General features: G+C 41.5%; 1 protein-coding gene across 16 annotated transcripts in view; it reads right to left on the reverse strand.

Annotated features, from left to right (window-relative positions):
- Window positions 1-20,495, reverse strand: part of CELF4 (CUGBP Elav-like family member 4) — a 715,523-nt gene that overhangs the window by 50,514 nt on the left and 644,514 nt on the right. For 11 of the 16 annotated variants that reach the window (XM_039718741.1, XM_039718767.1, XM_039718732.1 and 8 more), the window contains one exon: window positions 15,270-15,413. In XM_039718741.1, the coding sequence (XP_039574675.1) occupies window positions 15,270-15,413 (144 nt within the window). The remainder of the gene's footprint in view (window positions 1-15,269; window positions 15,414-20,495) is intronic. The other 5 variants (XM_039718775.1, XM_039718828.1, XM_039718835.1 and 2 more) reach the window with 1 other exon arrangement.

Genomic DNA, 20,495 nt, shown 5'->3' on the forward strand with positions numbered 1-20,495 from the left:
TTCCTACCACTCCTCAGTTTCTTTTTCTCCCTGTTTATTAGTCTTATCAGAGAATGGAGGGTTTCCTTTAATTGCTTTGCAAGGTCTTTACCTTGCTGTGTTCTTTACACAATGTACTAGCTGCTGCCTCGCAATTTTTTAGTGCTGTAAAGAATTTCAGGATACAATCTGTATGTAAGTAGCTCTATAATGTATGTGTGCATTGGAAGGTATTGTATTATAAGGTGATTTATGGGTACTGGAATACTCAATAAAGGAGTGTGTCTGCAGAGCAAGGGCATAGCACCTCAGCTGTTTTCCAGTGTCTAATAGGGTTGGATGACTTTTTGGATTATTTAACCTTCCACTGCTGTTTAATCATGTCCAAGAGAGATCTGTCTACCCAGCTATCCATCCCATCCATCCATCCATTTATTTTGTTTTAATGTATGAACAGTCAGTAACTGACGACTGTGCTAAACAACTAGTATTAAATATTTCCCATCTGTGGGATGAGATAATTGGAAACTCAGAATATTCAAGGAATTGGCTCAGAAATCTGCTGAACCATTAATGTTCATTTTAGAAATTTATGGAATATTAGAAAACCTTCAAAATGTTCCAGGAAAAGAAAAAAATCTAATATTAATTTTTAAGGGTATAAACTAGGTGACCTGATAAACTTAGTTAAACTTTCATAAGTGCCAGAAAAAGTAAGAAAATTTTGATATGAGATAATGTGGCAAAGAATTTAAAGATACACAATTAGTACCAATCATCATGGTTTCATGGAACATAACATCTATCAAATGAAACTGATTGCATGAAATTGCAAGTTCAGTGAATAAAGTAAGTTATCATAAAGTGTATTTAAACTTTGCTACAGTATTTCAGACAGCATTTCTTTAGAGAAAATGAAACCAGCCCAGAAATGAGACCACAAAAAAAATCTGTCAGTTGTGACAAACAAAATTGCAGAGATTCTAGTAGGCTCCTTCAGCGGTGTGCTGAAATCTCTGTGCTATTCAATTTCTCTAGCATTACTTGGAAGACATTTGAAGTAATTACTGGTAAAATTGGCCAATCATACAAAAATGGTGAAATAATGACAGAAGTAAGTGACCTGGGTCACTGTGTAGGCTGGACGCAGTTAAAGGGTGTTCATTTTAATCCAATCAAATGCAAAATTAAGTATCTCCAGGAAAAAGCAAGTAGGTCACTCATAAAAAGAGGAAATCCTCATTAGAAAACAGTGCCTCTTAAGAAGAAGATGGGTGTCATAGTAACAGCCAAATATATGAGCTCTCAGGACTGTGTTAAAATTCTCAAAGTCTCAAGACTTAGTTTTGGGATGAAGTTGCCTTTGCTGAATGTCCTCTAGAAACAGCAAGGTAGTTTTACCTGAGTATGACTGAGGAAAGATCCTTTCTGGAATCCTGCATTTAGTTCTAGTGATTGCTCTAGGAAAAAATTAAATACTTATTTGGAAGTAGAAGAGTAATTATAGGTCTGAAAGTGTAATGATAGTGGCCACAGTTTATTGAAGAGAAAGTTAAACTTACTTCTGGCCATTGCCTATAAATAATACCTACAAAACATGAGGTTCTTTTAGAATAGGGGGAAAAAGAAGAGCTTACTTATTTCTTCTCTGCCTTCTGTAAGCAAGCATTTGTCAAATTTAAAATGGAAATAAGACACCAAGTCTGCATGTTTTAAATGGTGAAGGTAATTAACTATTTTGGAAAACATCTTGTTTAGCAATAGGGGTGGATCACCTATCACATGAAACCTTGATTAAGAGATTTTCTAAAGGGGATGCCATGACTCAAGCAGAAGGTTCTAACCTGTCACATGAGCTGAGGCACCTGGCATATGTTTTTTCAGACTTCCATCCAAAGGATCAGAACAGTCTCTTCTGGCACTGCATATTTGTCTGTGTATTGTTCATTTTGCAGTTCAGATATTTAGAGAATCAGCTCTTCCTCACTAATCTGGAATGGATTGAGGTAACAGTCATGATACAGGTGACAATTGATGTTAATGCCTTATAATGAATGGCCCCAAAGTGTGAGCTGCAGACCACTGAGAGGGCTGACTGGTACTCGTTCTTCATCTTGCTTCCAGCTGAGAGAAACTGAACAGATGGGAAGGGGAGATTAAATGAAGAGTGAAAGTAGATGGCATGATTAACTTTCTCTAAAGGTCAGAACACCCAGTGCAGAAGGTAGCTTGAAATACACAAGTATCTTCCTTATGTTGCCTTCCTGTCTTCCTGTGCATGAAACTACCCCTCCACATTGCAACAGTGTGAGCTGGAGTGTGCAGAGAAGTTGGTCGTGCATTGCCTGTTGGATGATCTCCAGGTGGAGAAACATCCAGGCAGAAGAAGCAGCGTCTCCTCTGAAAGCAAGGGGGGCCATAGCAAAGGGCTATAGATCCTGACCCTGAATAAGATCATTAAGACCACTGTAGCTACAAGTCTTCTCTTTCATAATCTGTATGGTGTTTCATTTTCGTAGGAAAATTGTTGTCATGATTCATGCTGAAAGCACAACCATAAGGCTTTAGATTAGACTAGAATTTTGACAATTTAAACAACTGCATGGTCAGATCTGATCTGAGGGTTCAAAATCAATGAGGGGAAATTTAGATTATATATATGAAAGAAATTCTTTACTGTGAGAGGGATGAGACTCTGGCATATATAGCCCAGAGAGGATGTGGATGCCACATCCCTGCTCAAGGCCAGGTTGGATGGGGCTGGGAGCAATCTGGTCTAGTGGAAAGTATCCCTGCCCATGGCAGGAGACTGGAATGAGATGATCTTTAAAGTCCCTTCAAGTCCAAATACTTCTATGATTCTGTGATCCAAGGTTTTGGCTCATATATATACATCTGGGCACGTGATCAAGACTAACTTTTTAGAAAAAGATAAAAGGGAGTAAAATTTTCAAATAGAAAACCACAGCAGATCTCTCATCATAACAGTGGAGTAAAGATTAAAACTTCTCTTTTTCCTGTAAACAGAGGTTTTCTAAAGGATGAGCAATTACTTGTCTGGTGCTGTGGACTGTGGTTCTGCCCATTCTTATAAGTAGAATTGATGAATTGATGGAAGAAGTGAAGGATTGAGGCTTCAGCCATTTTTTGGAGAGCCCGTGAAACACACTGGACCAGTACACATACATGTCTGCTGTAGACAAAAAGCACTGTAGTTCTTCTATATGAAACATAATATTCCAGCCCAGGTGATGATGATTATCTTCCTCACAAGGAACAAACAGCCAGTGATGAATCACGCGTAGATGACTAAATAGTATTTGTCCTCTTTTTGAATGATGTGTAGGACTGAAGCTATTTCCTAAATGCTCTCACAAATGGACGGAATTCTTCTTGACTTATTTTCTGAACCTTCCTTGAAAACATCTGATGTCATCATGTGCCAGAATAAGGTTTATGGGGGAAATCACATGGTTGAAAAAAACAGGTGAACCTTTGAGGATATATGCTCTTCTCCAATGTGAATAATGGATGGAATAATTATTTCTCCACTGGAAATAAAGGATGAGTATAAAGTAGGTTTTGCACAGGTTCTAAATCAATGGTGATGCTCAGTTAAGGATGCACTGAGATTGTTATTGAATAAAAATAAAGGCTATTTTTACCTTTGTTTTGTTGAAGTTTGGAATATAAACCAGATGAAAATAATTATTGAAGTTCCCACCAGCCATGTCATAATCTGTTTTTCATCTAAATCTAATTTCTTTGCTCCTGGCTCTCTTTTGGATCCTGCTTCATTTGTGACTTTTTGATAAAGATGAACAAGGCAACTGTTAAAATCACCACTCATCTTTCTTGATCTATAAGACACAAGTATCATAAAAAGTGACCTTGTTCTTGAAAATATTTAATAGTAGGTAAGGTAATAAAATTCCTTCCTGGACTAATCAAGAAAAAGAAAACAAAAGCCAAAACACCTAAACGAACTAGGAAATCTTGTGATGAAGGTGAGCTGTGAACTAGTCAGTATTTTTAGCAGTTCTCTCATGTCCTAGGAAGACTCTGAAATATATTTGCTTTTGGTGCAGCAATGCACAGAACCTTCCCACCTTGCTCTTGCTGACCATTACTGAGATCGACAGCTGCCCACCCCTTCCCCGCTGGTTGTTGAACACCTGACACCTCATTATGGGCAGTTTGGGACAACTCAACAGACACTGAAAGGCCTGAAGCTTCTTGTGCAGCATTCTGGAAGTTTCTGTTCAGAAGCCAGAAGTGGTGATGAACAGTTTTTGGCCATGATTTTTGAAGGAATATTTTACTTTCTATGGAGGCGACTGTGTGAAAAACAGCTAACCAAACTAAAAGTGAACTTAACAGGAAAACAAACCTCCTCATATGGAGTGAGTCATTGGGAAAGGAAAGGAAAAAAGAAAATCTCTCAATATCTAGACCAGGAGGTTGTGAACTGGCACTGGCCTATGCTGGGTAGCAAGAGTAGAAAGTAAAGAGTTTTATACATTTATCAGATTCAACCAGCTATTACATTTGTGGTACTTTCTCTGTCATTGTAAAACCTTCACATTTTCAACCACCCCAAAAGGCAAGAAAATTATTATCTGGCTTCTTTTTTCAAAAACAACAATGGGAAAGAAAAACTGTCTTATTACAGCAGAGATGCTGGTAAATTCCTGTGGACCTGCTAGCAGAATATTCACCCTTAGTGGCCTTTAAAGGCCTGAATTTTGGAGCTCTCAGTGAAGAACAGTCTTTAGCTCCTCAGAATAGTTGCATTCAGTCTGTGGGACCTGAATTGTAACACAGATTTACTGAATCCTGATTTAGTTCTGGCTCTGGGGCCTCTGCACAGTGACCCATCTGAGCTCTTGATCCACCCTTAGGTAGAAGATTAGAAAATAAGATTGTGTTTTAATTACTGAACTAAGAGGACTAGAAAATATATTTCTAAGACATGGTTTTGTATATGCCTTTGAACAGAAAAATTAAAGACCTGAGAATGGATGATATGTTAGTAGTTTGTAGAGGGATCTTAATTTGAATGGATGGGGTGAAAATATGAGCCACCCCTAAAAAAAAAAGTGTCTTTTTGCATCAAATTCAAAACCCAGTAGTAAAAATTCTCTCATTAGAATTTTTGAAAAACATAGCAAAACAATAATTCTTCTGAAACTTATTCAGCCATGTCAGAAGATGCACAAAGACCTGGCTAAAGGCTTTATGATTTCTGAAGACCCTTCTAAAGAAGAATTTAAAGGGTCTGTAGAGACCTATCTTTAGGAAAATAAATTAATGTCACCTTTAACTGGTCAGAACACAATCAGATTTTTAGGTCATACTGCCCAAAAAGAAGAAAATCTGTTTCCTGTCAGAGTTCATGGAGCATCTGGACAATGCTCGTAACCATATTAATTAGTTTTTGGTAGTTCTGGGAGGAGCAAGGGGTTGGGCTCTGTGCACATTTTATAGGTCCCTTCTAACTTGAGATATGATTCACAGAGCTGCATGGTGGGAGAATAAGAGATAGGGGACATGAATTGGATCAGCAAAGGTTCAGTCTGAGTGCAAGGAAAACTCTTCACCTTGAAGGCCAGCAAGCATAGGAGCGGGTTGCTAAAATTCAAACAATTGTTCAGCAATTTTCATTGTTTTCAATAACAATTGCATCTGCAAATTTTTATATTTGTTATTGAATAAATGTATGTGTAGTACTTGCATAATGTGAATACCTATGCATATGTTATTTAATATATATATAAAATGTAATTACTTATATATGTGTGGTATGACAGATCAACACAGGTGAGAGCAGAGCTGATGCCAAATTGTTGTTGGGGATTTCTTATCGATGAAACAAAAAATTTCATCATTAGGAATGATACACCTGTTTTTATGGGGATCTGCAAGTTGTTACTCTGATGACAGCTCTTGAATATGTCAATATATACTATTTGAAGATGCTGATCTTATCTGGGAGTTTTTGATTTAGGGTTACTTACTTAAAAAGGGAAGATATCACATGTAACCACAAATTGAAACAACAATAAGGTTGCAAAATGAAGTACTCAATTTAGAAATGCAAGAAATTATGTTACCTATAAAATTTTAATTCTGTATTGCTTTGTATATGCATAAAGGCATTGCTTCTAACCACACATTTCTGTATTTTTCTCTTTCATGGCATCCTTGTTTTAATTACTGTTGAGAATGAATAACATAACAGGGCAAGGAAAATGGCAATGTTTCAGACGTGTTATTGTAAGTGTTGGAATTTAGACAGTAAATAAGGCAGGGAAAGGATAGTTTTGTAGTTGTACAAGCAGATGTTGCCTTGGAAAACTGGAATTTGTCCCTATTTCTGCCATGACATCCCAGTTATGCTAAGTATATAATATATCACAGAATTTCTTTAGTAAGACCTCTAGGCTGTTTTTTTATTATTAAATAAAATAGAGCAGGTTTGGAGAGCCAGTGGTAAACCACGGCTTGAATCTATGTCATTAAACTCTCCTATCTCTCAAAAGTGGATGTTCCTGTCCCTTGTCATTGCTGAGTCATGCCTAAGCAAAGTCCAGCTATAGCTTAATTGTCATGGCCCAAACTGAGATAATGGCACACAAATGTTCAAAAAAAATGTAAAATTGTGTCAGAGTGTTTTTGCAGATGTGTGAAGCCTCTTTAGTTTTCAGTGAAGAGAAAGATTTACCAGGTTTTCCTCTTCTTTTGGTGCATGGCCTGAGATTTCACTGGCAGAAAGGCTGCTGCCTATACCTGCATCTGATGCAGACAAAAACATAGCATGCTCTTCATTATTCTTAGACAAGACAGGTAAATAGACTGATCAGGTTTGTGGCAACTCAAATTAAGAATCCAAGATCAAAAAATAGTTTTGGATATTTCTCTACCTCGTTGTCCCCTTGGTGAAATGAGGACACTATGAGCACCAGCAAAATACCATTACTTAGCTCTGTGAACCTCTCAAATGCTCTGCTGGGAAGAGTCTCAGGAAAACAGATTAGGAAATAAAAATAAATTCATATTCATGGCCAAGTTTGAGTATCATATAAAAGGAAGGCTTGGGGCCAAGCATGAAGATGTGAGGACCAATTGAACAGCTGCTCAGCAACTAACCAGGCAACAGACTTCAAGATGGTGAAGAGCAGACCTGTGCAGTGGATGAGGCAGAATGGGTGGATATAAGGAAGCTAAAAATAGGTATATGGGGGGATGGATGGCTGCATGGACTGATAGAGACTCATCCATTCTACAGCTTGAATTTTCCTTGCATCAGAGATCTTGGGACATCAAAAAATAAACCCAGATGCCATGGGTTGACAAAATGCTCTAGCGGGTTTGCAGTCCCACAAGAGTAGGATGTGTTACCTCTGCACTCTGCAAATCCATCACTTTGAGTTCAGAAATGGGCCTGCCCATTGGAGGGGTCATTATTCTGACTTCTGAACAGAAACTTCTGACTGGAATCAAAGTAGCACTAAAAGTCCTCTTCTGGTATTAACTCTTAACTCTTATTTCTATTATTCAGATAGTGACCATTTCCCTTTTGAATGTCACTAAAGGAGGAATCACAATGACCCTGCAGTAATGAGTTCCTTCATCTAATTACCCTTGGAGAAAGAACATTTAAAAAGATGGTGTAACTGTGCATGTGAGTAGGTACATACAAACACACACCCATAACTTTTAAAAAAATAAATCTGGGTAGATTTTATCTCTTGTGGGGGGAGATGGACAGAACAGCAATAGACACATGGACACCCAGATAAATAGAAGATAGATTCTGCTAACATATTCTTGTCTAATAAATTGTTGAGCTACAAAAGAAAGCAGAAGTTCCTGTGTACAATATATAGGTTTTCTGTAATGTGAGTTATTGGGAAAAGACAGAGCTGTCCCTTTAACTGGAGAGCTGCAAACAGCTGTTCCTTATGCATACATGCTTGCTTGGTCTGAAAGTTTTGGTAAGTCAGTGCATAACTGACAGTTAGATTTATCTCCCCAATAAGCAATCAACATTATAATAAAGGAAAAATGCTTTCAGTGCACCTTTGAGAGTGCATCAGAAATTAATCTAAACATCAAATTAATTATAGTTTGTAAATGAATAGTGGCTCACAGCCCTAATACTTCTCCCGCTCGTCCTCCTCCCCCTAAAGCCTCCCCCAACCAACTGCAATGGCTGGAGGTGCTGTACAGCAAGTTTGATGAACAGCTCCTTCTCTTTCTTACTCACACAACTCTTTCCTTATCAGCTGGAAGAGCTCCATCCTCACTCTGCAGACCTGAAATCTCAGAGCTTTGGAATAGGCTAGCAAATATAAAACTTCTATGTCTCCTTCCCCTTCTCTCTGAGAGCTCAAAGCATCCCTTTGGGGGTGTCCTCCTCCCCTTGGATTAGTTTCCAGCTGAGCTGGACACACCTTATGAGTCCCTCCTTGGCTCTCTGGCTGTGCCAGGTCCTTCAGAGTGGAGAGGACCACAACAAACCAGTGCTGATCTGAACTGAAACATACCAGGGGTCAGTCGTGCTTAATGTGCCTGGAACATAATTTCTGTTTTGTCTCTACTGTGACACTCAAGCAAGTGGCTTCTTCCATTGCTCTTTGAGCTGAGATCTGTGGGCTGTAGCCTTATGGGAATGACAAACAGATTTTCCAGAGCCTTGAAACAAAATGTATTGTCACTAGATCATGTGAAATAAAGGACAGAGCCCAATTCTAAGGGCTACAGGGAGGAATGATCAGGTAGACACTTCCTTAGGAAATCTGAAATCAAGTTAATAGTAAAAAGAAAAAAATAAATCAAACAATCATAGTACTGATAACAGAAACAAACAGAGTTACATCCCTCAAGTCCTTTCTAATAATGCATCTATTTGGTGGGAATTTCTTGTTTACCAAAAGAAGAATCAGAAAAGAAACCCCTAAAACCTTTTGTCTGATAAATAACTCTCCTCATCCATGAATCCTAAAGACCTGTGCAAAGGAGTCAGTGTACTTTTCCAAGAAGAGGAGTCCAATCCTAACAGCTAGGTTGACCTAGCTGTGATCACCCATATGGGCTATGAACATGCATCTAGAATTTCTTTCATTTACAACACCTTACTTCTGCACCTGCTAATTTCCTGGATGAACCCAAGGAGAGTTGCTGCCTTTTTCTAATTTTTTTTATTATTAAATGAGAAACTGCCATATTTGGCAGTGCATATTGAAGGCACATTGTCAGCAGGTGCTGTACAATATTTTCCTAATGTACCTCAGGGTCCCTTGTTCCACTCCTATGTCTTATGGAGTGCTGCCAATGCACTTTAGACCTAATGTGCAATGCCCCTTGTCCCAGGGCCCTGTACAGCATTGCCAGTGTCCTATCCTCTTGACACATCTTACTTCTTTCTATTTCAGCTTCCAGATTGAAACTCTGTAGATCATCATGACCTGCCTGCTGCCTTGCATCTCCCACTCCACCTTTTTTGCCACCACACTGCAGCATTTAACTGCCACAGCATGTTTTTAATAACAGGATACAAGCTCTGCCCATCCCTCAGCCCTTCTCCCGAGCTTCACCCCCTCCTGTGTTCAGTTCTCATTCCTCACTGCTTTTCTCACTTTTAATCTCTCTCCTTTGTCTCCCCAGTTTCTTTTCATAAGCTAGGAGGAGTTTAGTAGGGAATAGAATTATTTAACAGCAAACTTAATTAACTATTATGACCCTCATCAAATGATGTTATTTTCCCTATTTTGGCATCTTCATATAAGACTGGATGTTTTTCCAAATGAGGTGGCCCATTAGCAACCTTCAAATGCACTCCCTGCAGGAATCTGTAATGAAACAATCAATGTTCATGTTGTACTAGGAGTCAAATAAGACATTTCCTTTAGGACATATAAACCTATGGTCCTAAGAAGTGTTTGCAGTTTATAAGATGGAATGCTCCTTGTTTTGTTTAATGTGGGACATTTCAAAAGGGGTTGGGGCATTTTGTGGGTGTGAAAGTGCATCTGGAATGCGCAGAAAAGGAGAAAAACTTATGCCACTTGTGTTTGCTTACACCTGCGGTGCCAGAGCATGTCAAGCTGAGTGGAGGGAAACCACAGTATCTCTCTGGGAATTAGACAGGTTGTTCACAGCCTTCCAGAGTCACTGTCCATGGGGAGAAGCTGAAGCTGCTACAGCAATGGGTATGAAGAACAGGCACATGCCAAGGAGACATGTAGGGGACAAAGCAGGGACATGGAGCAGAACTGGCCTGACAGTGTCTGCTGCTCAATGGTGTGCAAAAAGTTGGCAGATCGAGGTACTTATTGCTCTCAGAAAGGGGTGACTGGAGAAAAGCAAGTGTTCCAGTAAAGCAATTCCTCCAGCTTTAATTTATCTACATCTTATTTGACACTTTGGGATAACCATTTGACCTCTGCTTCCCCATCCTTGTTCTCTTTTTTCTAATTTCTGACATATCTTCCTAATTAATACTGCCCAAGCCTGTCTCGCTCGCTCTCTTCTCTGTTAAAACATTTTTCTAGAATATGTCTGTCTCTGTATTTCACTAACTTAATGTTTTCAAGTGCTTTCTTTAGATGTGTCTCATAAGACAACAGTGAGTGTTGCTGGGTTGTGTTGCAGCGTCACCCTATGACAGAGGTAGAGTTAGCCATGTGTGGGCAGGGTGAAAAGTTGCCCTTCTCACATTGCCTACTTGCCTTAGCAGCCTTAATAGTGTTGTTTTACTGGAGTTCTCTTTTAGCCTTGTACACAAACTGTTCACATTTAAACTATCTACATAACTGAGAGGGGAGTTATCACCAGAACCACTGAGACCAGCACAGAGATGTAATCCACGTCCTCTGACATTTAGCACACCTACACACAGAATGACTGGCACACATGTAGTGGGAACGTGAGAGACCCAGTGCAAACTCTGCCCTGTGCAGACACAAGCTCTGGGTTCCTGCAGGTGTTGACATTCAGGCTGCAGCACACTTTACCTCCATGCAAGTCTTCCTAGACCAGCCCACCCTGAGAAAGGGAGTCACCGTCTTCGAGGAGTGTCCAACTAAGTGTAATTTTTCTCTGAGTGAGACGAGTCCTGCCATTTCACTGGGAATTGACAGCACGGCCCAGTTGGAGAAACATGCTGGCTGCAAAAGGAGTGTGTGGGCAGAGGCTACAGGGGTCAGCTGGGCAGTGAGTGAAGAACCAGTGAGAGAGGAGAGAGAAGGGCAGAATGGTGAACAGCTGTGAAGGTGAAATCACTAAGTCTGAATGCAAGAGTGGGGAGAGGACAGTGCCTGAGAAGAAACCCAAGGGGATGCAGAAATGGTCATTGATGGAGGCCTAGGTCATGGGGATACACAGGGTGTTGGTGCATGGGAAGGACAAGGATGGTCTGCATTTGGCCATGTTACAGCTGCATCAGAACAGGGACAGGAGAAAAAAAAAAAGCCAGAGGTTTGAAAAATTGCGAGAGAAAATGAAGGATTTGGGTCTAGCCTGGATGTGTGTGGCAGAAGAAAAGTCATAGACAAAGAATCCTCCCAGACCAAACTACTTTTTTCAGTAAGAAGTCAGGGTTGTTTCTTAAGCAGCCTTACATGGTAGAGCAGGCAGTCCCACCAGGGAAAACAACAGACATACTCTGAGCACCTTCACATTTTATATCTGGTGTTGGTGTTTACTGTAGCTGGCATTCCTCACTACTCTTTGTCATCCAGGAGGCAGTGGCCTCTAAATTGAGAATGTCAAAACCACACTATAGTTTCTTTAGCATGTGCAGGTGCTAGTGGTTCTCTGCAGGCTCATGGACTCCAGAAGAAAAGCTTTTTTCTGGTCTCATTTTCTTGCTAATATTCCTGTAGCTGCCTCAACACTGTCCTGCCAGTAGTGGCAAAAAGAGATAAATTTGTGTTCAAAATGCAGGCAAGAATTCAGATGTTTTGGGTTGGAAGGCACCTTTGAGTTCAACAAGTTCCAATTACTCTTGCCTTGTGCAGGGACACTTTCCACCAGGCCAGGTTGGTCCCAGCTTCATCCAACCTGGCCTTGGCCACTTCCATCATATCCACAGCTTCTCTGGCCAGCCTGTCCCAGGACTTCACCATGCTCACAGTCAAGAATTTGTTCTCAATAGCTAAGCTGTATCTCCCCTCTTTCACTTTAAAGTCATTCCCCCTTGTCGTATCTGTACACGGTTTTGTAAAAAGTCCATCTCAGCTCTCTTGCAGCCACTTTAAATACTGGAAGGTGCTTTCAGGTTTCCCTGGAGCCTTCTCCAGGCTGAACACTCCAATTCTCTCAACCCATTTATAGGAATGGTGACCCAACCCCTTGATCATCCTTGTGGACCTCCACAATTCTATTTTGACATGCTGCTCTACTGACTTGTTCAGTTTGTGCCAGCTGTTTACAGGTTGTTCAACAGTGAGACAAAGGCATCAAATAAAGTTTTTTCTGTTCCTGTGGAAAAAAACATGGTGACATTTTTCTCCATAGAATTTTTAAAGTTTGTCTAAAGCAGGACTTCTTGACAATTTCTCGACAACCTGGGGCTAAACTCTGTTACAGCAATTTATTTGGGATCTGCTTAGCAGATATATTTTAAAAGGTCATATAATAGTGGAATATCTTTCTGGGGCCAGACAGAATTGTCCCCCCAGGCTAGCAGTTGGAGAGCTCTAGCTGCACTAAAAAAAAGTGAAATAGGATGCAAATGCTGTGTTCTTATATGTTGAGTTTTGGGAAATGTTTTAGCAGCTAAGAAGGAATTTTCTTACTTTCAAAGTTAATAAAATCCCTTATTTTCCTTTAGGAAAAAGTAATTTATTTTTTTATTTAAATTTATTTCCTCAACAAAAATGCCAGCTGCAGTAGACTTAGCAAAACAATTGAAAGGCCTGATTTCCTCTAATATCTTTTATATTTTTGCATTGCTTTAAATCTGAAGGTCAGGAGGGTGGGAAGTTTTGAAAATCAGTGTAACCTACCTGTGATAGTTAGCTACCTGTGCTTCTATTATTTCTATCCTTCTGGAGGTGGTGGGTGTGGAAGCATAGTCAACATATTTGTCTGAGACCAGCAGTCACAGCAGTCACTCAGCTCTATGGAAAACTAGGAGAAATCCAGAGAAAACTGGGACTTGACACCTGGGATCCCAAGCTAACTGGACCTGGGTGTTTGTATCTCACAAGCAGATATAAGGTGACCAAGACACACCAGCAATCTTTAATTCCTTCTTTTGCATGTCTGTGTGCTTGAGTCAACACTTCCAAAGGAACACCTCCCTACTTCAGCCTTCAATATCCCACAGTTAGTTTTGCAGTTCACTTCACCCAACAAGCTGATGTTTAGTTTCTCCAAGTAAAACTCAAGAAAAGTTTCTGCTAAGCCCCCTCAGGTCCTGCTTAACTCCCAGCCTTGATCTCACAGCACCGTGGAAGTGGCCCCAAATCCCTGCCCACAAACGGGGTGCGTGTTGTGTCCTCTGGGGCCTTGCAGCCATCAGCCTTTGAACTCAGTGGGGATAAGGCTCACAGCTGCCCAGAAGACTGCCATTTATGTGGAGAACCAGGCCCAGAATTCCTCTAAACATAGATGACAATTTCACTGTCAAAGGTTCATTTCCATTCTGTGGATCTCCTTGGAGCATCAGTTTCAGTGTCACCCAGAACTGTGCTGGTCTGCTCAACTTGTTTGAGATTTATGTGTACACATATATTTGTCAAATTTGTATATAAAAAGCAGATGGGCTCTGGATTCACTGGGGCTAATTCGTAGTTTTGAGTTTTAATTTGAATTTGCCAACTTCCTCTGCATGCCAGACTCTTTGTCCTTCATTCCTCTAGTGCTGGAGAGCAACCCAGTGACTCCTGGTGACTGGGAGGGCTGTGTCCCTCTCATCAGGGGTCAGGGTTCCTTCAAACAAAACTGAAAATAGCCTGTTCAGACCCTCTGTGGATGGGCAGGAGAAAATGTGCATAGATAAAGGGCACAAAACTCTGGAAGTACTCTCTGACATGCACCGTGGGTAGTAAGGGATGAGGTAAGAGATTTGGGAGGTGAGCTGTTCAGGAGGGGAAAGGGGAAGGCAGCATGGAAAGAAAGCACAGTGTGGAGATTGAGAGTGATTTTTAAATCAAATGAAAACTCCAATGAGTCTTAACTCTGGAAGTTTGCCTGAGAGACAGAATCCAGATTAGCTGCAAGTAACAGGAAAAGAAAAGCAATAGTTTGTTCTGTTGCACTTCCCAGGGAGGGTCTGCAAGAGGTGCAGGATGGCAGAGAATCAAAAATTACAGATCCCAGTGGTGGGCACATGGCTGTGAGAGATCCCCTGTCCACCAGGTGTGATAGGATCAAATGTGGCAGGGTCCCCATGCTGCCACACTGCCAAAAGGGACCCTTAGGAACCCCAGCCTTGCAAAAGGTGGTATCCCAGTGAGAGCCCAAACATACATCACTCCATGGCTGTTGGCTGGCTGAGCCCTCCCACTGGGGGTGCAGCTCAGGGTGTCCCTGCCTGGGCTCACAGGCAGCTCCAGGCTGTGCTCCTTCTCTGCTCCAGCTGGTGGGATGGAGCCAGCAGTGAGGCCAGAGCTGTGTCAGCCAGGTGCAGCTTTCAAACCCAGCTTCTTAGCACGGCCTGTCAGCTGAAGCACAGGGTTACCTTGGCCCATCTCTATCTGCTGGGGTGCTGCCTCAGGTCCAGTAGGTCAGAACATGTCTGAATGTGATCTACCAAGCAGCCACCATCCCACAGAAGAACAGGCTCTCAGCAGATGCTCAGCCCTTACCCCCTTGCAGTCTAATGCTTCACAGCTGCAGGAAAGCTGACCCTACAGCTCTGTCTTCCCTTCAGCCCCAGGGCCTATTTGTCCTTTGCCTTAGGTACAGAAATTCCCCTTCTGCAACATGATGCCTCTGCTAATCTCATAATTTCACCTATGTCCAGCCCCCTCCATTTTGCTCCAGTTGCTTTAGTCTATTCTGCACCCTCCCCACCTATACAAGTGGCGTATTTTCTGACCCCACCAGTGTCTGCAGCACCTTGCTGCTGGTGAGAAGCCAAACCTAGACCTCTAAGCAGCACACACAACTCTGAGCATGAGACAATCAGGAGAGAAAGAAGGAAGGGGGAAAGTATTGACAGGAGTAAGTTGAGAGAAATCATAAAGCTTAAGCAGAAAGAAAGCAGTTTGAAAGGTAAAGTATTCAGAGAAAGCCCTTTCCTGGATGAATCTAATTGTTTTGTTATCTTTACCCACCAAAGCATTTACTTTGGTTTGTCGCCCGATCCACAAACACTTTCGAGGAGATGACATTACCGAAAGGCAGGAACATCTGCATCAGCTCAGCATCCCCAAACTCCTGGGGCAGATGGTAGATAAACAGGTTACAGCCCTCTGGTCCTATCAAGAGAAAAAGAAGACCCATGAATGAAGAGAAATAGGATACAAGAAAGCACATGGTGGAGATTTACTTTGGCATCTTCTCTCTCTGCCTGGTGAGTGGTCACGCTAGGAAGCAGCCTGTAGACTCTCACAGGAATGGGCAAAGTAGAAGACCAGGAACTCAAAAAGTCACCTAGATGCTATGGTAACTTCAACAGCTTTCCCAGGACACCAGGATAAAATCTAGAGAGAGAGGAATGCGCCAGCACATGTGGCCATGGAAAGAACAGAATGGAGGAATAAGAACACAGAGAATGAAAGAATATGGTTCATAGACTTTATTGTTCCTCATTTAATAACCTCATTTAATCTGCAGAGTTTTGGATGACCCACACTATCCCTTGCCTCTTTCCAGTGTCTGAAGCATGCAGAAGTTTCATTACCTTTCTTGAATCTGTGTGATGACAATAACATCACACAAATGATGATAATAAGCAGAAAGATATGCTCAAACCTACAGGCTCATCTAGTTCTGTAGAATTTTACATTCATCCCCCCCACTCAAATCAGCCTGAAGACTCCCCCTGATCTGGACAGTTAGGCCATGTCCTTCATTCTAGAGCATTCTGCAGGAGAGATTTTAAGTGCATTTAAATCCAAATTACTAGACAAGAGGGATTGGACTTTTTGCCTCAATCCTGCAACACATATCTTACCAATTTTAGGGGGTGTTCTGGAAGACATCCAGAGAGGTGTCTTTAGCTGGAATATGAAGTTAAAGTAGAGACCCTCAAAAAATATTCTCTTGAAATTGTATTTTGGGGCAGAAGAGGGCAAACCTGCCTCTTGTCGAATGTAAATTTTCTACCTGACTTTTATTTTTATGCATGCTGTCCTTGAGCAACAGTCAAAAATGTGTGTCCAAGTGGTTTTGTTAAAGAAAATTAAACATTTAAAACATTTGCAGTGTTCAATAGCAGAAAACTGTATACTTTGATGAGACAGGGATTGTTTTTTTCATAATTTTATTTCTAAAGGTACTTCCAGCTGCTGCCCAGCTCTGCACTGACCTCGACAGGTAACTCCAGCTCTGTTTGACTCAGAGGGATAGAAGTGAAGGGGATACATTGTGTGCCCTTTGCCAAAAGGATTAGAGGTCAGAGAGAAGGAGGGTTTCCTCCTTCCCCCTTGCCCATGTGCCTACAACCCTCTGACCTGACTCAGTCAACTTTCCCCTTTTTACATCTGGGGCACAGTGTGGGGAAGGAAAAGGTTTTTTAATACTCTCGTTTTCTTCATCAGGGCATAATTACAGTGTCATAACACAGCAAATTACAACTTTGCCTTTCCTGTTAGGGAGAGGAGTTCGTCTAGATGCTCCCACCTTTTATTACCCATTACTCATCCCCCCGGCTGGCAAGAGAAGTACGGCGAAGTCAGGATTCTGGCAGATGCCCATTTAAAGCTCATTAAAATTCCTGGGCCTCAGCATGATTGAAGTCACAGGCTCTCCACATTTCCTTTTGGATTAATGGAAAATGAAGCCCTAATGAATATTTGCTAAGCACAATTTTCCCCACTAATTTGCTAAAAGGACTGTCATGAAGGAACAGCTGATCCTTTGCATCTTGTGCATTTCCTAAAGGTCATGAGGATGGTAACAGGGTTTCTTCCAAATGGGGGGGATAGTGGTATAGTGGGATAATTAACTAATTAGGCACCCGGTCATCTGCTTAGCCAAATTACTTTTGAACCTCAGTGGCCCATAATCAGGCTCCCCTATTTCATGCCAAGCTTTTCCAGCTTCCCCCCACCTCCCGTCTGCCTCTTCTTTAGTCTTCTCACTGGGCAACTATAATTTTTCCAATCCTTGCTGCCATCCATTTCCACACAATACAGAGTTATTGGCATAATAAGCTAGATATGAAACAGTCTGAAAGTGTTAAACAAACACTAACCCCCTTAGGTGTCTGTTAAAATTGAGAAAATTCTGCCCAGGAGCAGACCACAGTCCAGAATAACAGGGAAAAAATTCATTCCTTCATCTGAACGTGCCCCAGAGCACTTCTGCTGTGGGATTTGAGATCCACATTATAATAAAATGGGTAAAATCTTGGCTTTGCTGCAGTCGGTGGCAAAATTCCCACTGACATCACCAGAGCCAGCAGTTTGCACTGTAAAACTGGCCAATTCTTTCAAAAATACCAGCTGCATTTCCTGCGGTCTTGGATGTGTTGTGCATGAGTAGGGAGTCTGCCTGTGTGTGCTGAGAAACACCTACCAAGGCATAAGGCAGGCCAGGAGGCACACAACTTTAGCTACACCACCCTTAGCCTGGGCTCAAGGAGAGAACAACCCTTAGTTCACCTTGAAATCAACTTTTCCTCACGTGACTCAGAGACCAAAAGGAATAGACCAGGGAGTGTGTGAAAGAGCAGGCACCATTCTTGTAGATCAGCTTGGCTCTAAAATGTGCCTGGGAAACCTGTGCTGCAGCTTCCCTTACTGACCCAGACATTCAAGGCTGAACTCACTTTGTTTCCAGCTACAGAGGGGCTTTTCCTAACTTCCAATACTGAAAACTTCACTTGCTTCTGAGAAAAAAAACCCAAAAAACCCAAACAAAAAATGGGTTGATTTGTTTTGTTACCCTCTCATATGAAATTACTGCCTTTAGAATTTAACAAGTGATTTTTTGTTAAATCTGCCTGTAAGTCACCTGTCACAGCCAGAGCCCTCGGTAAAGAACTCACAAAACAAGATCTGTCTTCTTCAGCCCTCCTAGCTTTTTTGGGGTATGTTTTTGCCTGATTCACTTGGGCACTCCATAGAAGGCTGTGTGTGTGTGTGTATGTCTGTCTTGTTGTCTACTTAGGTATATTTTTATGAAACCAAAGACAAGATCATAAGGAACAAATTCTTTACTGTGAAGGTGGTGAGGTTTTGGAATAGGTTTCCCAGAGAATTTGTGGATGCCCCATTCCTGATAGTGTTCAAGGCCAGGGAGGATGGAACTCTGCTCAGAGCTCCATTTGTTTATCTCAGAATTCTTTAGAGATCTTAGTCAGTTCTCAGTGCATGAATGCAATGAGTTCTGAGGGGCTTGATCAGGATACTGGAACAACAGAAAAAACACAGCTGGTATGGAAAAAATCTTAACAAAGGCTACAAATCTCTTTTTGGGGAAAAAGTTCTTGTTTTGAACAGAGTTAATGGGTTATTGGAGACGACTATACTTGGCAATTCAGGGCTGAATACAATAATAAAATTATTTACGACAGGCTTTACTTTTGTTTTGAAAAGGTCTGTAGTGTAGCTTGAAATCTAACCCCCATGACACATTGTCAGAAAAAATGAAGCTTCATTTCAACGCTGATGTCTGCCATGCCTCTTGGTTTTATGACATGTATACATTTTATGATACATATACATTTCTGTTCATTTATACACAAGAAGAACTGTTAGCCTTGATTCGGACAAAAAAGCAAGGAAAGCTTTAAGGACTGTACAGTATATGGATGTTCTGTAGATTACAGACAAACTGCCCTGGATAATGGAAAAACCTGCGACTGAGGGTGCAGAACCACATAGTGTATTTGGCTGGGCTGGACCTGGGCTGAGTTTTTGACAAGCCATTTCTCTGCCCATGCTCCTCACACTTGAGCTCATTGTCAGTTTTTTAGCACAGGGACAGCTGCAGACCCTGCCTCTCCCTGCCTGCCCACCTTCAGCATATACCTCTTCTGACATCAGCTACCCATCATTGCATCCCAGCAGGCTGCAGCATTTTATTAGCTGCACACCTCGCCTCTACAGCAAACACTCAGAGGATGGAATTTCTTTGCCTCTTCTGCTTGCCCAGAATGTTTGAACACAGCACTGATAAAGAGTTGCAAACTTGTACCAAGGGGTTGCACTTCTTAGTTTCAGAAACTACATCAAGATGAGTAATACAGACTTAAAATTACCTCCAAGTTTTGTGTGGTTGACATGGTCTGAATCAAGATTTTACCTTGAGCTTTGGTAGTTTTGGATCAGTTCCACCCTATACACCCTGTCAGCTGCCAGTAGCCTCAGTGCTCATGTGGCAATAATGACTCATCTCTACAGGAATGTTGCAGCAGCAAAACGTCCCCGGGCTTGTTATCCAACTGGGATCCAGGAGTGGAGAGCTGAGATTGTCATTAATAATGTGATCACTGGTGTTATTGTGGTTGTAGGGCTGGTTCACTAACAAATCAATGTTTGTGCACATCCTTGCAAACCTAAAATACTCTCCTCAGCACTGAGCATTATTGTTATTATTGAGTTCCCTCTCGCTGTGTTTTCCTGCTAAAGGTTAGAGATGCTTAAAGGTCTTGACCCTCTGCTAAGGGGGAGTATTGTGCTTTACAGAATATTCCTCTAGCAAGAAACAGAGAAAGACAGAGCCACTCAGCACTGCAGGAAAATGAGGAACACTGGGAATGGCAGCCTGCACTGGACATTCATCTCACATGGCTGTCCCCCAGCCATCCTCATTCTCAATGCCAGCTGCTTTTAGCAAGGAGCAGAGTTATGAGAGAGCTTGTCCACTGGGTGACACTCACTCCTAACCCACAGAGACACACCGTGCCTTGTGAACACAGGGGTCTACAGGCAGAGGGTCTTCAAAGCATGCACCACAGCTTGCTCCTGCTTCTGGTGGTTCCTGGCACAGCACTTTGCTGAGCAATGATCTGCTCGCCATTTTGTCCTGTGCTTAATCTAGCCCCAGTAAGTAATAAAAAGCAAAGTCCTTCAGCATGGGGGAAACATCTCTGTAATGATACGATAGGTCTGTGCATCTGTTCTCACAGCAGGGACATGTACTAGAGCTAATCAGGAGCTGGAAGTTGTGTTCCCCAGGAAATTCTGACATAGGAAAAAATTAATTCCAAATTAGATGGAAATGACGACATTTCTAATTTTCTTACAAAATGAGATTTCTCCCCCAAAGTAGTTTTAGATCATCAGAATGTTTTAGTCTGATGGTGTAATCTAGATTAATTTCATTTTGACTGTTAGACTGTATTAAAATATTAACTGTAATTACATACATATAATAACACATATAATATA

The sequence above is a fragment of the Passer montanus genome, unplaced genomic scaffold, assembly GCF_014805655.1.
Source record: "Passer montanus isolate IOZ18808 unplaced genomic scaffold, ASM1480565v1 scaffold104, whole genome shotgun sequence".
In the NCBI taxonomy this organism is placed as follows: Eukaryota; Metazoa; Chordata; class Aves; order Passeriformes; family Passeridae; genus Passer; species Passer montanus.